A 14,782-nucleotide genomic window follows, 5' to 3' on the forward strand; every position below is an offset into this window, starting at 1 on the left:
GCGTCATTCCCGCCGGAAATTGGGGAGCGCAAACACGACGACGAATCCCGTCAAAGTCTACCCACACTGGCGCATTTACCGCTGCGGCATTGCCGGTTTCCGTGTGTGTATGAAATAGTGTTATCGAAGGAATCCAAGATTTTTTTTCACCAGAATTAGATGAAATGTTAATTGATTATGTGCTTGAGCACAGAGTGTTATTTGACCAATCAATGAAAAACTACAAAAATCTAGTTATAAAATAAAATGCGTTAGAAACCATTTATTTGTGGCAGGAGTTGTAAGGTCATTTTGAATATATCCTAAAATTTCATAAAACAGTCCAACTTTACTGTAACTCTGAAATATTCTCTGAACTTCGTCTTGTCATCCATTAATTGTCTCAAAATTAAAATTTTAAAACACCTCTCTTTACTTCTTCTTGTAAATAAAGGTGAACGATCATCGTTAACAAATTCAGGTAGTATAACTTCTTCATCCGCATTTCCTTCGTCGAGAAGAAACACTAATGCTAACACATCCTCACACCCATGTCTACAAATGTTGAATGACCGATCCCACGTTGAGAGCGTGGTTCACGCGGTTATAGAAACCACTTACTAACGGCAATCGCACTTGGCGCGATTCTCGGTGAGCGTCAATCCCGCTTCACACTTCACGCCAGCGGGGTTCATAGAAACCAAAGCTTTACATTTTATTGAGTTAATAATTTAATAATTTCAATGATTGTGTGTTTGTGTCCCAGCATCAAATTAAATTTTGTTGTTGTTGTAAAATATATGAAAAAATAACTGTTTCAAAACCACAACTTAAGTATTTTTTAAAAATTTGTTGACGCCTCCCCTGAAATTCTTCCACGCCCCCCCAGGGGGGCGCGCCCCCCAGGTTGAGAACCGCTGCTCTAAGGAATAACAAATATTGCTGTTTTAGATTTCAGCGATTAGGTAAGTACTCATCTACCTTACAGAATGTCCTAAAACATAAGATATTCAGAATTTTACACCAAAGACTCCCGTTGCAGCAGTCAGCAAGAACTATGTTAGATGAAAGATTGCTGTACTGTGCTTTTGAACTAATATACCAATTCCAGCTCTAAATGTTCTAAAATATTAACAATATTTATCAGTTTATAAAGAAACAAACTTGTAGTTTCATTGTACATAAAACTTTACATTTGTAGCAAATATTAAGTAGTAGATCTAAAAGGCAATGTGAATATCTGACTTTTACTATAAATCTATAGACTAATATAAAATTCATCTTAATTCGCTTTTGACAGATATAGGCTTCTCTGATCTTAGATATATTTTCTTGATTGGGAAACTAGGCAAAATCATGTATGGAACAAAAGATGCTAAGAACAAAGTAAATTACAATGTCCATACATATAAACGTTTTGACGTTTTCTTGATCGTAGCAATAAGACAATCTCTACATGGGCGTTGGAAATATTATTCACTCGAACCAGCAGTGGTTGTACACATGTAACAAATTTGCCTACTATACTGTGTGCAAAGCAGTACGTAACTATAGCAGTGTTGATATAAGAGACAAATATAGTCTAACTTTTGCTTTACATTTGAAGACTTTATGAAATCTACATTACTTGTCTTTTGACAAAAGTAGGCTTGTCGGAACTGTGTATGTATTATATTTTCTTGATCGGGAAAGAGATAAAATCAGCTATGGAACAAAAAATACTAATATCAACGTAGATTAACAATAACCATAAATACACACTTTTTAGATATTTTCTTGATCATGGGAAGAAGACAAACTAGACATTAGCATTGAAAATACAATTCACTTGAACCAGAAGTGCCCATGCAGGTGCAAAACCTATGAAATTGCGTGCAATGACATGGGTGGTAGTTTTATGGATGTTAAATTACCATCTTAAATTTTATTCTTCTTTTTAGGACTGGGTGATCCTAAAAATCACCTTTGGTCACGTTTTTTTTTTTTTTTTTTTTTTTTTTTTTTTTTTTTTTTTTTTGTAGATGGAGCTTATATTGGTTACTGATTAACTTACTTACATTAAAACATAAAACCAATATTTAATACTTTTATTTTTTTGTGAGGCCTTTCGATATCAAGGATATCTTCTTCAGACACATCACAAAAACAATTTTGTGCATCTAAGGAACACTCCTGGACGGCAGACATAGAGACAGATGGGAACACGTGATGTGTCCACCAATGAGAGGTGTTGGTTAAATCAGACAGCACATATGGCTAACTAATCGTCTACAATTCAGAAAAGATCCCTAGGAGCATATCTCCTCAGCCCAAGGACATCAGAGAACAGGAGCCCTCAAATCTGATCGGCTTTTGTAAAAGTCTCAGATTCTGAGGACACAAATATAAGTAAGGGAGGCGCAAAAGTCCTTATTAGAACAAAGTGCGGGGACAATCGTCTCTTTCCCTCGGAAAAAAGTATCTGTTAACACTATAAATAATTATTTGCATGCAGATACAAATTTCTTTATTTGATTGTACTCCTTTTATTATGAGTATCTCTTAACTAAAATATAAGCACATGACTTTCTTTTCTACTGAAAACTTTTAACTTTATTGTTCGCTTCCTCTCCCACTATAAAATCAAGAATTGATCTCCTACCCAGATCAAGTTTACCATACCTAAATCAAAAATTTTAATTGTAAGTAAAGTGAAACTGCTACTCTGTTTTTAACCATACATTACTACTAACTGATTTTAGATACTGATCCAGTTGTTTAGAGTTTTAGAATTATTGAGATTGTGACATATATACTATTAAACAAGATTGCAGTTTGTCACATCTTGTGTCATGTAACAGGCTTCACTGGGGCTTCATATGAAATTTCAAGTCTATAGCTTATTTCATTTTTGAGATGTTTTCGCAGACAGACAGAGTGACAATCAAAGAGAAAAAAACATTTTTACATCCTTCAGCAGATAAAAAGTAAATAGTGCCAGCCAAATGAATGACAGGCCTCAATAGCTCTCAGCCAAAACCCATGAATCGACATAAACCACCACAGAACTCTTTTTTGTATAAATTTAAAATAAAGTTTCATGCAAAATTTTAAATCTACAGAATTTGTCTTAGGACATCTTGTAAATAGTCAGCTACATACGTAATTATTAAAATATCACATAACTGTACTCAGCTTATTTAAAAATTATGTATTCTGTGATTTTCTCATTGCCATCATGGTTACACACAAGAACAATGTAAAAATGTTCGCTTTTCGCTCAGCCAAATCCCAGGGAGTGAGTTGTACCATCATGGAACACAATGTTGCCTATATAGAAATTAAGTTTCGTGAAAAATTTGTTCTCTAGATATCTGCAGACAGACAGACAGAAATGGAATTTGTCCAGCCCCTCAATTGACATGCTTTGTGTTATAGCTCAGCTAATAATATTGCTCCAACATTTTACTGCTCTTATTACAAAAATGTCCAGAACCATTTTATAGATTTAATAATAGTACAATTTATACAATTTTTATGCATCTAGGGCTTTAACAAATAAATTATATGATTTTTTAATTCTTTTACTAACAAAAAAAACACTATTGGATTAACAACAAATAAATTACAATACTGGCTAGAACCTTTTCAAAAATTTGTTGAGATACAATGTCCAAGGCAGGAGTTGGTTTCTCCTCTGGAGTTTGGGATGGAACACGTCAAAGTCTAGCTGCTGAAGCTTCTCCAGGTACCAGGCAGTGCCAGCTGCTGGCAGCAACAGGATGTGGGCTTCCTTGGGCAACTTATCTTTTATACTCCTCGCCTATCATCAACAAATAATCACCACTAGTAACGAATTTCAAGGAAAAAAATAGGATTAACTGACATAAATGGCAATAACTTAATGAAATTTCATTTGTAATTTCACTGCTAACGCCCAGTCAAGGTTTCAATGGTCTCCCGCTCCAGTATATCTAACGTAATTCTTATAGCTTGAAAGTTACAAAATCTATATTTTATCAAATTAAACTAAATTTATCATTTCAAAATTGTTGCAGATATAAACAAAGGCTACATTACAAATTTAATACAAAATGTTGTTTTCTTGTTAATTCAATATAGTATTTAAAATGTTAGAAATAACATTGAAATGAGTTATTTACTAAAATCTAAAAGTATGTCATGTAAGCATATTCAATTAGACATCCTAAATGCTTGATTATATGGAAAGATTCAAGAGGATTAAGAAAAAATCAATGTAATTTGTAAGAAACCACCAATGGTTGAAACTATTTGTAAATAAGTCTTTATTTGTTTATGAACAAGCTCTAGGTACATTTTATTTTGTTCAATTGAGTGTTTAATCTAAAATATTAAAAAGTGGAAAAGGCTACTAATTTTGGAAATAAAAATTAATTTTCATTTAAAATAATTACTCAATGATTTGACTCTACTCCTAGAAATATGTTATTTTTCATTAGAAAGATGTTAAAATATAGTTTGCTTTCATTAAAATATCATTGTTTATTGCCAATGGTTATAGTAAGTACATTTTTATAAAAATATATGGTCCTAAGTGAGTAATAATTAAAACATCATGCAATGTTGAAAGGAACCTTGCTCATATACAAAACAATATATATTCTGTAGGTCAAAAGGTATCAAAGTTTAACAAATTGACTGTCACTGCAAACATCCCGGCTGTCCTAAAAGCAGTGCATGACTGATGTCGCAGTGGAGGTGTTAACAACATTCTGTAGGTCAAAAGGTATCATAGTTTAACAAATTGACTGTCACTGCAAACATCCCGGCTGTCCTAAAAGCAGTGCATGACTGATGTCGCAGTGGAGGTGTTAACAACATTCTGTAGGTCAAAAGGTATCATAGTTTAACAAATTGACTGTCACTGCAAACATCCCGGCTGTCCTAAAAGCAGTGCATGACTGATGTCGCAGTGGAGGTGTTAACAACATTCTGTAGGTCAAAAGGTATCAAAGTTTAACAAATTGACTGTCACTGCAAACATCCCGGCTGTCCTAAAAGCAGTGCATGACTGATGTCGCAGTGGAGGTGTTAACAACATTCTGTAGGTCAAAAGGTATCATAGTTTAACAAATTGACTGTCACTGCAAACATCCCGGCTGTCCTAAAAGCAGTGCATGACTGATGTCGCAGTGGAGGTGTTAACAACATTCTGTAGGTCAAAAGGTATCATAGTTTAACAAATTGACTGTCACTGCAAACATCCCGGCTGTCCTAAAAGCAGTGCATGACTGATGTCGCAGTGGAGGTGTTAAGAACATATTCTGTAGGTCAAAAGATATCAAAGTTTAATAAACTGAGTGGTGGACTGTCGCTGCTACTATCCCGGCTGTAAAAAAATCAGTACTTGACTGGTATCGGAGTAAAATTATTAAACTTGCAAATTTGTTAATTTTTAACAAACCTAACAACTATTTCATTCTTTGGCAAACTAGCATCATTCCAACTGCTGTCTTTTCTATCAATCACAATTTAGAACAAGGTACACTATAGTGTGTCATGTTCGCTAAGATTGCATGCAAGATTTTAAGCCTCATTTCAACCTCATTGATAGCTCATTTCAACCTCGAAATGTCCTGTGGTCAGACATACAGACATCATTCAGTAAAGAAATTTACTGAGTTTAATGATGCTAAGCCAAATACCATGGTTGAGAATTCATCATGATACAACCCATTTTTGTCTACAAAGAAATTACGTTTCATGCAAAATTTAAAGACTACAGATGATCTCTATCAAGATCTCTTGACACATGACACATTCACATTTTTCTTCATTAAGTTAGGTTTAATAGCAATGTTTAAAAATAAAAGTTTTGGTGAGCAAGAAAGGTTACAATGCTGAAATCAGATCCTGTCACCAACTTTTAACATTGACTTTCAATTCTATTATTTTTTACAGTACAAATAATTTACATGTGTTAATTAATCTCACATAATAGTACTCAGTTTGTTTATAAATTTATTTATTCTGTTATTTTCTCTACTAATTTTGGAAATAAAAATTAATTTTCATTTAAAATAATTACTCAATGATTTGACTCTACTCCTAGAAATATGTTATTTTCTCGTTGCCGTGATGGTTACCCAAAGAACAATGTAAAAATATTTGTTAATGCTCAGCCAAATTGCATGTATTGACATGCACCATTATCTAGTTCAGTGTTTGTAATACATAAATGAAGATTCATACCAAATTTAAAGGCTATAGGTCACTTAGTTTTCTAGATATTTTGCGGACAGACAGATAGAAATGAAATTTTGCCAGCTCTTAGACTGATGGGCTTCACTAAAGCTCAGCCAATTACCTAGTATTGGTATTTGAAATTCAAAAATGATAGCACATCTGAATTCTATTGGTTTAAAATAAATAACCCAAAAAAAGTATAAAAAGTCTATAAGTCAAATATGGCTAAATGTTAAAAAAAATCTCTATGTACACCTTATAAAATAACTGTAACAAAAATTAACTAAACTTTACTCCAAATAGCTCAGCCATAGAAAATGTACTAAAAATGTAAGTATAGAACATACAAAATTTGAACTTTTACAAACTCCATCCCCAAATGATCTGAAATGGAATAAACAAACACATTTGATTGATATTCATACGGTAACTTATTTGCTTCCATAACTCATTATATAGGTCATTATCTTGAATTCTAAGGACAAGAAAAAATCAAAGAAAGCCAGATCCAGGGTCATTGTCAATAAAATATTAAATTTAGTATGAAATGTAGTGCTGTAACTAACGTTTTTCCTACAACTCACACTTCAATGTTATCAGAACTATCTCTTGAAGTAAACATGATTACATTAAAGTTGTTTGACCAACAGGTGCAATATTGTATCAAATTCTTGTTTTACGGGCCTCATTATTCTTGGTGAATTGATATCATTGTTAAACACACCAAACATGTAAGAAGAAATATTCTTTTACAGTTCTCAGATTGCATTAGCCCAGGAGTTAGTATCTAACTATAATGAGTAACAAGATAACCCACCTTATCAAGATGTTGCTTGGCTCGTGTAGCTACCTCAAACACTACATCTCGCACTGATTGGTCACGTGAGCCGCGTATCACGCTTTCGTGTGCAACATTGTGGCGGATCAATACATCCTGTGGCAGCGTGACAATACGCCGCTTACAGTGATGGGGGAGACCGCGCACTGTGTTCGCAATGCCCTGTGCCTTGCCTAGGTGGCTAGCCGCGTGGTCCGCATGTACATTCTGGACACCTGAGGAACATCACGTAATACTCTCAGCTTGAATAATCTGCTTAGTTTCAAACTAGATGTTGACATTTTAAACTCACCTACAGCCTGTAGCAGCAAGTAGAAGATGGGAGACACAGAGGATTCTGCATACTGTTCCAGAGCCTCCAAGTTTGGAAACGTCACGGAAGAGAGCCGACCTACTCTCGCCGACACCAGACTGCGCAAATGGTGCTTCTGCAACTTGTGCCTCTGAATGGCCTGCACAAAGAAAGTTTTTAATCCGTTTATGAGGTGTTCATTTTTTTGGTTACACCACTATAAGATAAATTTTCTAAAACTAAATAATATAAGAAATTACATTGTACACTGTTAAGAAAAAAGGAAATATTATTCAGGTTAACACTAAGCACATACAAAATATTAGCTATCAAATTCAAAAAGGAAGTTATTAGATAAAAGAAAACAAGATGTACAATTAAGAGATGTTCTATGAATTCCATTTTAGCCAATACAAAAAAGCTCTAGGGTTTATTAGAATAGATTGTCCCATCCCTGTGAATTTCAGACTTATATTGCAGTAGTAACACCTCTCCCCTTCCCCCCGACACACACTGTATCTTTAATTTAAGTCCAATAACTCAACAACATCTTCATCAATTTATATAGTGATATGACGCCATAAGTATTTGTTTACATACAACTAACCGATGGTGAAAGCTTTAAAAGAAGAATTATAATTTTTTTATCTTAATACATTTTTATGCAACTTTGTTATTGTTCCCTAAATAAGTAGGAGCAAGTATAACTTAGAGTTTCAAAAAAGTAAGTATCTGTAATTTTAAGTATGATTTTTCTTACATATTAGTGCAAAATTTTAAAAATCTGTGCTCACATAAAAGTTGTCTCTCATACTATAGCTTTTACCAGCTGTAAACAATCAAGATAAATAAGCCATGTTTATTTTATTTATTATGTATAAAATGACTAAGTACAATGCCATATCTCAACATTTAGTAACAGAATAATAAATATTTGATAGGCCGATCAAGTCGGTCCTGGCACTTTGGAAATACCCACGGGCCAATCTCATGCTCTTACCACTCAAAGGGATAATCTAAACCTACAATTTATAGTTATAAGAGAGGCACCTTATAAAGCTCCTGAGCGACAGGATGCTGTGGAACATTTTCCTTGTATAACTTATCCAGAGTTTCTATCCAAAACTGGAGCCTCATCTGGGCCAGCCTGGATTCACTAACTTGATCCTCCACCTTGGCCACTTCCACATTGAAACCTCTCACTGCAAATGCTGTAGATCTGACTGCATTGGATAGGAGAAGACAACACAAAAAGTTCTCATAGTCGTATTTCCTGGAAGTAAAATATATTATGTATAACATTAAGCCAAATTAACTTTTTTCATCAAGCTGACTTTTTATTATATTATGTTAGAAAACAACAGAACACGACTCCTTGGGCGAGTTTTACATTTTATTATTACTTTACGAGTTAAAAAAGAACCTTCAGCTTTACATTTTTGTATCCTCCCCTATGCCCTTTACCTCCTACCCCTATTAATTGTTTTCTCAGTCTCTCATCTTCTCTGGTGTGTTCAGAATGTGTCGTTCAGTTTGCCTGGCTTGTACAAGGCAATGTTGCCCGGCCCTGTCCTGGCTTAGGTTATGTTATAGACCACTCGCGCACATCTTTCCATGTTGCATGTTGCATAAGTTTTCGATGTTACTGTTATTAGTTTTTACTGGACATGTAAACTAACTACCAGTTATATATGGTGCCATTTTACCATGTTGCGAATTTTAAATAAAATAATAGTACTGCTGTGTCTGGTTTCTTCAAGATGACAGAAGTGGAGTGTATTATTAAACGCCTTATATACATACCCTTCTATAAGAAAAAAATAAGAAAAAAGGAAATAATAAAACTTGGAATTTCTACTCCACACTTACCGAACTTAGTGCAAAGAAGTAAAAAGTTTACCTGACATTTTCAATCGAACTCTTTTAAAAAATGTGACTGGTTAGCTGGTAGCACAGAGGCCATTTGAGGAACTTGGTAAAATTAAATGCAGGACACGAAGTTTCATTGAATCATTTGCGATCGTCTTTGAGAGTTGCATCATTTGACCAGAGCATAACAGAAACATCATTAGATGACCTGTTAAAGACAGACTCTCTCTTCACAAACAAAGGGTAAAGAAAAATAGAGATATTCTTAAAAGACTGATTTATGCTGTATTTTTGTATTGTTGGGTAAACAGGAATAAGCGTTTCGAGATCACGATGAGACAGAAAAATCTGTTAATTGGAGTAATTACATTAAACTTTTGAAATACACAGCAGATTACAATCATCTTTTAGCAGAATACCTAGAAAATGCTATTGTTTTAAAAGGATTTTCAAATCACATTCAAAATTATTTTATTAAAGCTGTGTGGTTGTCTCTTCTGTTATCAATAAAGGAAGAATTGAAGAATGCATGTTTTGTGGCTGTGTTCGTTGATGAAACCACAGATGTTTCAAACATAGCAAAATTTTCTATTGTATTTCGATATATTTATAATGGGCTAGTTAAAGAACGTTTTTTGGGTTTTAGTGATGTAAGCTATGACAAGCATGCTACTGCTATTGCAAAGCCTATCATTGATTATTTTTTTTATAATTTGAAAAAAAATGCAATCCTTTTTGCTCAAACTTATGATAGCGCCAGTACAATGTCTGGACGTTTATCTGAAGTACAAGCCAGAATTAAAGAGGTACACCCAGAAGCAGTTTTTGTTAATTTTTATGCACATGTCTTAAATTTAGTACTATCTCAGTGTTAGTGACATTCTCGAGTGCAAAATATTTTTCAGTACACTTAATGGATTTGTAGCATTTTGTTCAAGATAGCCAAAACGTGCTGTGTTTCTAGATGAATTTATAAAAAGGAGGTTGCCTAATGTATGCCCTACATGCTGGAACTACTGGTCAAGGCTAGTTAACACAGTTTGTAAGAATAGAGTTCAACTTTGCGAGGTTTTCAATGCAAGGGGGGAGGGTTGTCTCTCGGACTCCCCTATGACTTGGAGGAACCCCCAGACTCCCCTCTGACGGTACCTCTGCTTCACCCACTTACACAACCACCGCACGCCACTGGTTTTTTTTTTTGCATGTTTTATGTAAATCCTTCCTGTAGGAGTGGTGGGATCAACTTTTGTCAATGGTATCTGAGATTTGTTTGGATGAAGGACCAGCAGGGTGCAGAAATCTCACTTTTACTTCATCTTCTTTGTACATTTTCTCCAACACATATGCTGGCCATTACTTTGTGTCATATGCAGGGGTTAAATATTCATTTCTACTTTTTCAGGGCATTTTTGGATATTCACTGTTTTCCCTGTTGTATCTCTAGAAAATATTTTATATACATCTCTGGTATACTTGAATTTACAGAGATAAATGCATGATACTCGTGTGTTCCCTTAATGGTTTATGATTGGCTGAAACAGTTATTCATAAATTACTCAGTCTCAACATACTCATTTTGAGTGAAGGTAAAATTTATTCTAGATAAATTTTTAACTTCCCATTCCCAGTGGAGTTAAAATTTGTCTTCATATGGACATTGTAGGCTTGTTCTTTTATCAAGTCTCTTCATTGAACCCCAAACTCCATAACAGGATTTTTTACCATAGGCAATAAAAGAAATATGCCACTATGCATCTATACCAAAATCTTGCTTATGATAGTATCAAATAATAAAGTTTTTCATATTTTTATATTGATGCAGCACATCCATCTGAGTAATCAAAAATTGTTTTTGAGCGTGTTAGCCAAACGTTTTTAGCCATGTGACGACACAGCTGGAATGACGTGATGCGACAACTACTGTACGAGTTATTACACTTATTTATTAGTACTTATATTACAATATTACCGCATAAATATTTGTATAATATATTAGCATAGTAAATCATAATTAAATGGTGTTTTGTGACTCAAACATTTTGAAAAAAGTGGGCTATGGATAACCTGCTCGTCTTTTTCGCAAGTCATGCAAAGACTATGATTTGCCCACTCCTCCTAAAAGAATTAAACATCATCCTAAAGGTTTCCTTTCTAAATTAGTACATACTATTGGAGGAATTAAGAACATAGTACAAAATTGGGTGTCCCTATACTGAATATATACCAAGACTATATACCTGACTAAATCAGCACAGTAGGTTTCAGAAGAAATTGAAGAGTCTGAACTATAAAACCTTTTGATAAGACAATGATGCCTTGAACCTAGTACTTTCAATCGATTGTTAAAAGCAAACATACTTTTGTAATGTATGTAGCAAGATAGTATTATCAAACACTACTTTTACGGACGTGATTACTGTGTAATACGCATGTTTCCTAAGACCACAATTCGTAGAGTTACACTATTACAACCATTCTGCATTGCAATGTTTCCTTTTTTCTAACCTTTAAATTACCTAACCTATACAAACTAACATCATAACAGACTGGGTCTTTTTTTTTCTTTTTCTTTTGCCACCTTTTTTGTGGCGGCCTGGATTAAAAATCCATGAGGCCCCGATGTTCACTTTTGTGGTTGTCCGTCGTTTGTAGGTAGTTCTTACAAGAACTTTAAAAATTTTACATCCAGTCTTCGGTTTGGTAATCTGAAAAAAAAAAAAAAAACATTTAGATTCGTTAGTTACAACAATAATGTACAGTGGTAATATGTTTTTGTAGTATTTATGTTAGTTACAATAAAGCTAGGATATTCTAAGGATTTTGTAAGTAGATGGGTATCAGGAAGGGAAGGTGTTAGGAATCTCTTCTCTGCCAGGGGCCGATCAGGCAATGTCCTATCCCGAAAAAAGGTAGGCCAAGGAAAGAAGAGCCCAGGATTGGAATGACATCTATGTATTGTGTCTGTGTATAGATGGACTTTGTTTTTTTATATTTAAAGTTTTCGTTTGATTGCTTTTAAAAAATTGTTTGATTTCATTATACATTTCATACTTTTCTGTGCTGATTACATAGGTTTAGATTCTTGGAAAATGTCTCACTAATGATTTTTGTTTTTTGGAGATAGTTATTTCTTTCATGCGTATATTTTGGACACTGAAAGATTAGATGCTCCAATGTTTCATCCACTCCCATTGTGCAATTTAGACATAATGGTGTAAAATAACATTTAATTCTGTGAAGAACATGCGTTAACATTAGCGTGACCAAGCCTAATCCTACAGATTACTATTTCACCTCTCGACATTTTAGAGGCTGTGAACCAAGGTGTCCTTTGTGAAACATTGCTTGATATTTTTTGTACCAATTTGCCTTTAAGGATGATGTTAACTATACCAGTCATTTCAGTCCCAATCTTTTTGTTTTGGTGCGATTTGAAATCAGCATTTGTTACATAGAATTCGTAGCTGGTGAAAGTTAGACCTGTTGATTCTTTTGCCAATTTATCTACGGCTTCGTTTTTCTTTAATCCCACTATGGCCAGGTATCCATTGTAAAGTGTAATTATTTGTGTTGTTTCTCATCATTTTCCGCTATTATGTTCAAAGTCAGGTCCTTACTGTTATTATTCCCCAATAATGCCTGATCAAACTGCTTCGATGACAGATTTACAGTCAGAGCAGATAACTATTTCACTATTTGTGATCTTTCTAGTATACTCAACGGCTTTCAGTATTGCATACATTTTCGGCTGTATAGCTCGAAACGATATGGTTGAGTTTGAAAATATGTCTTTCGTCATAGCACGGAATATAGAAGGCTGCAACCAGAGCCCGAGTCAATTTTTGATCCGTCAGTGTAGATCATAATATTATCCTTATAGGTTATGTTTACCATATTATACCATTCTTGTTGCAATATTTGAATTGCTGACTTTCCCTTGTCAAGCAATCTACCATTAATTAGTGTATTGCAGCTTACATTTACGTCAGTAATTTCAATAGGTTTGGTTAAATCGTGGGGTACAGCAAATAATTTTAAGTTGTTTTTCTATGGGGTTAATTGTTTGTACTAGGCTTAATGCTTGTATATATACAGGAGTTTTCTTTTTGTTCCAGAAAGGGTTATTATTAGTTAGCATGTATAGATACATGACACTGTGATAGGCTGGGTGAGTTGTATCTGTTATTATTTTATAAATTAGTCGCTCAGTAAGAGATAATCTTCTCAGGGATAGTGTAGGTATAGCACATTCAAATTGCATGCCAATGATAGGGGTAGTTTTAAAGGCCCCAATCGCTAATCGGAGTGCTTGGTTTTGTACTTTTTCAAGTCTGTCAAGTATATAGTTAGGAGCATGACCATAAATAAAAGAGCAGTAATCAATCTTGGATCTAATTAGACTTTTGTATATACTCAGCACAAAATCGGGGTTGGCACCGTTTCTGCCACATGATACCATTTTTAAAATATTTAAGTGAATGAATGAATGAATGAATAATATTTATTTCCCAAATACAAATTAATAACACGTACAATGTATCTATATTACTATAAATCCTACATCCATTATTAACATAATATATAATCATCTAAATATGGTAAAAAACGGCTGCAAAATATTCAATAATACTATTCCATCAGGGAAAAATAGGGTCTACATGGGCAAGTAGCCTGTGCGTAGACCCGAGCCATTATGGCAACGATATAGGAACGGATTTTTTTAGAAAAAAAAATTAATTATATGTGATAGAATATATTTTGTAATTAAGAAAAAATTAAATAGTAAAACAATAAAAGAAATACAATACATTTAATGTTTATAGTTTTGGAGCAATCAGCTAACGATGACAACAAACCCACCTCTTTAAGCTAAAAATAAAGAATAAAAAAATAAATAAAAATATATCAAACCATAACAATCTAATATATCTGTCGGGATACAACTATTTCCTTCCAGGGGCAGCCGGACGCAACAATACATGACGCAACGACTGAGGGGTAGGTGAGGGGGGTCAAGGTCAGTCCGCCTGTTGTTGTACCGGTCACAATGAGGGCCTCGACTTTCCTCGTCACTGAGACTGATTAAGCAGCTCCGACACTTTCCTTTTAAAAGTCGATTAATGCAGTTGTTTGAAAAAAGTTCTACGCCTTCATATTTTAAGCACAAATTTCGGTAGAGTAGTTGAGAAATGTAATAACAATTAGTAGTTGAAAAAGATTTAATAAGATTGGAGGTAGTAATTCCTATGTTTCTAGAGTATCTAGTGCTGTAATTATGAGTAATTGGAATAAATATTTCGGTAAAATTATTGAACGTGTGAATTAATACAGTTTTAATGAAAATTTGTCCTGACCGTAAAAACTCTAGTCTCTTGGAATAGGGTACTGGTCGGGCAACGCTTACTCTTCCTAAAAAGCAGCTTTTAATATTGATTTTTTGAATTATACTAAGGTTATGAATTAAAGTTTTATTTGCTCCACCCCACGCAATAATACCAAAAGACAGAATCGAACTGTACAAAATGCAAAATAAGCTACTCTAATTTCGTTTACGTTCAGAATATTTGTTAACTCTTTAAAAGCAAAAATATATTTCC

General features: G+C 34.0%; 1 protein-coding gene across 1 annotated transcript; it reads right to left on the reverse strand.

Moving 5' to 3' along the window:
• Positions 1-3,526: 3,526 nt before the first annotated feature.
• Positions 3,527-11,750, reverse strand: LOC124364482 (NADH dehydrogenase (ubiquinone) complex I, assembly factor 6). Its single transcript, XM_046820010.1, has 5 exons — positions 11,423-11,750; positions 8,367-8,589; positions 7,317-7,476; positions 7,004-7,239; positions 3,527-3,781 (listed from the first exon to the last, which is right to left on the reverse strand). The coding sequence occupies exons 1-5, from the start codon at positions 11,539-11,541 to the stop codon at positions 3,596-3,598; spliced, it is 924 nt and encodes a 307-aa protein (XP_046675966.1). The 5' UTR covers positions 11,542-11,750; the 3' UTR covers positions 3,527-3,595.
• Between the last annotated feature and the right edge of the window lie 3,032 nt (positions 11,751-14,782).

This window comes from Homalodisca vitripennis, chromosome 6 (assembly GCF_021130785.1).
Source record: "Homalodisca vitripennis isolate AUS2020 chromosome 6, UT_GWSS_2.1, whole genome shotgun sequence".
Lineage (NCBI taxonomy): Eukaryota > Metazoa > Arthropoda > Insecta > Hemiptera > Cicadellidae > Homalodisca > Homalodisca vitripennis.

Bases quoted from the DNA above. Each gene is read 5' to 3' on its own strand.
- LOC124364482 (XM_046820010.1), bottom strand. From the start codon at position 11,541: ATGTTTGCTTTTAACAATCGATTGAAAGTACTAGGTTCAAGGCATCAT. The intron at 7,477-8,366 runs GTGCCTCTCTTA...TTCTTTGTGCAG, and splicing joins TCGCTCAGGAGCTTTATAAG to GCCATTCAGAGGCACAAGTT. The intron at 3,782-7,003 runs GTGGGTTATCTT...TGTTGATGATAG, and splicing joins CCAAGCAACATCTTGATAAG to GCGAGGAGTATAAAAGATAA.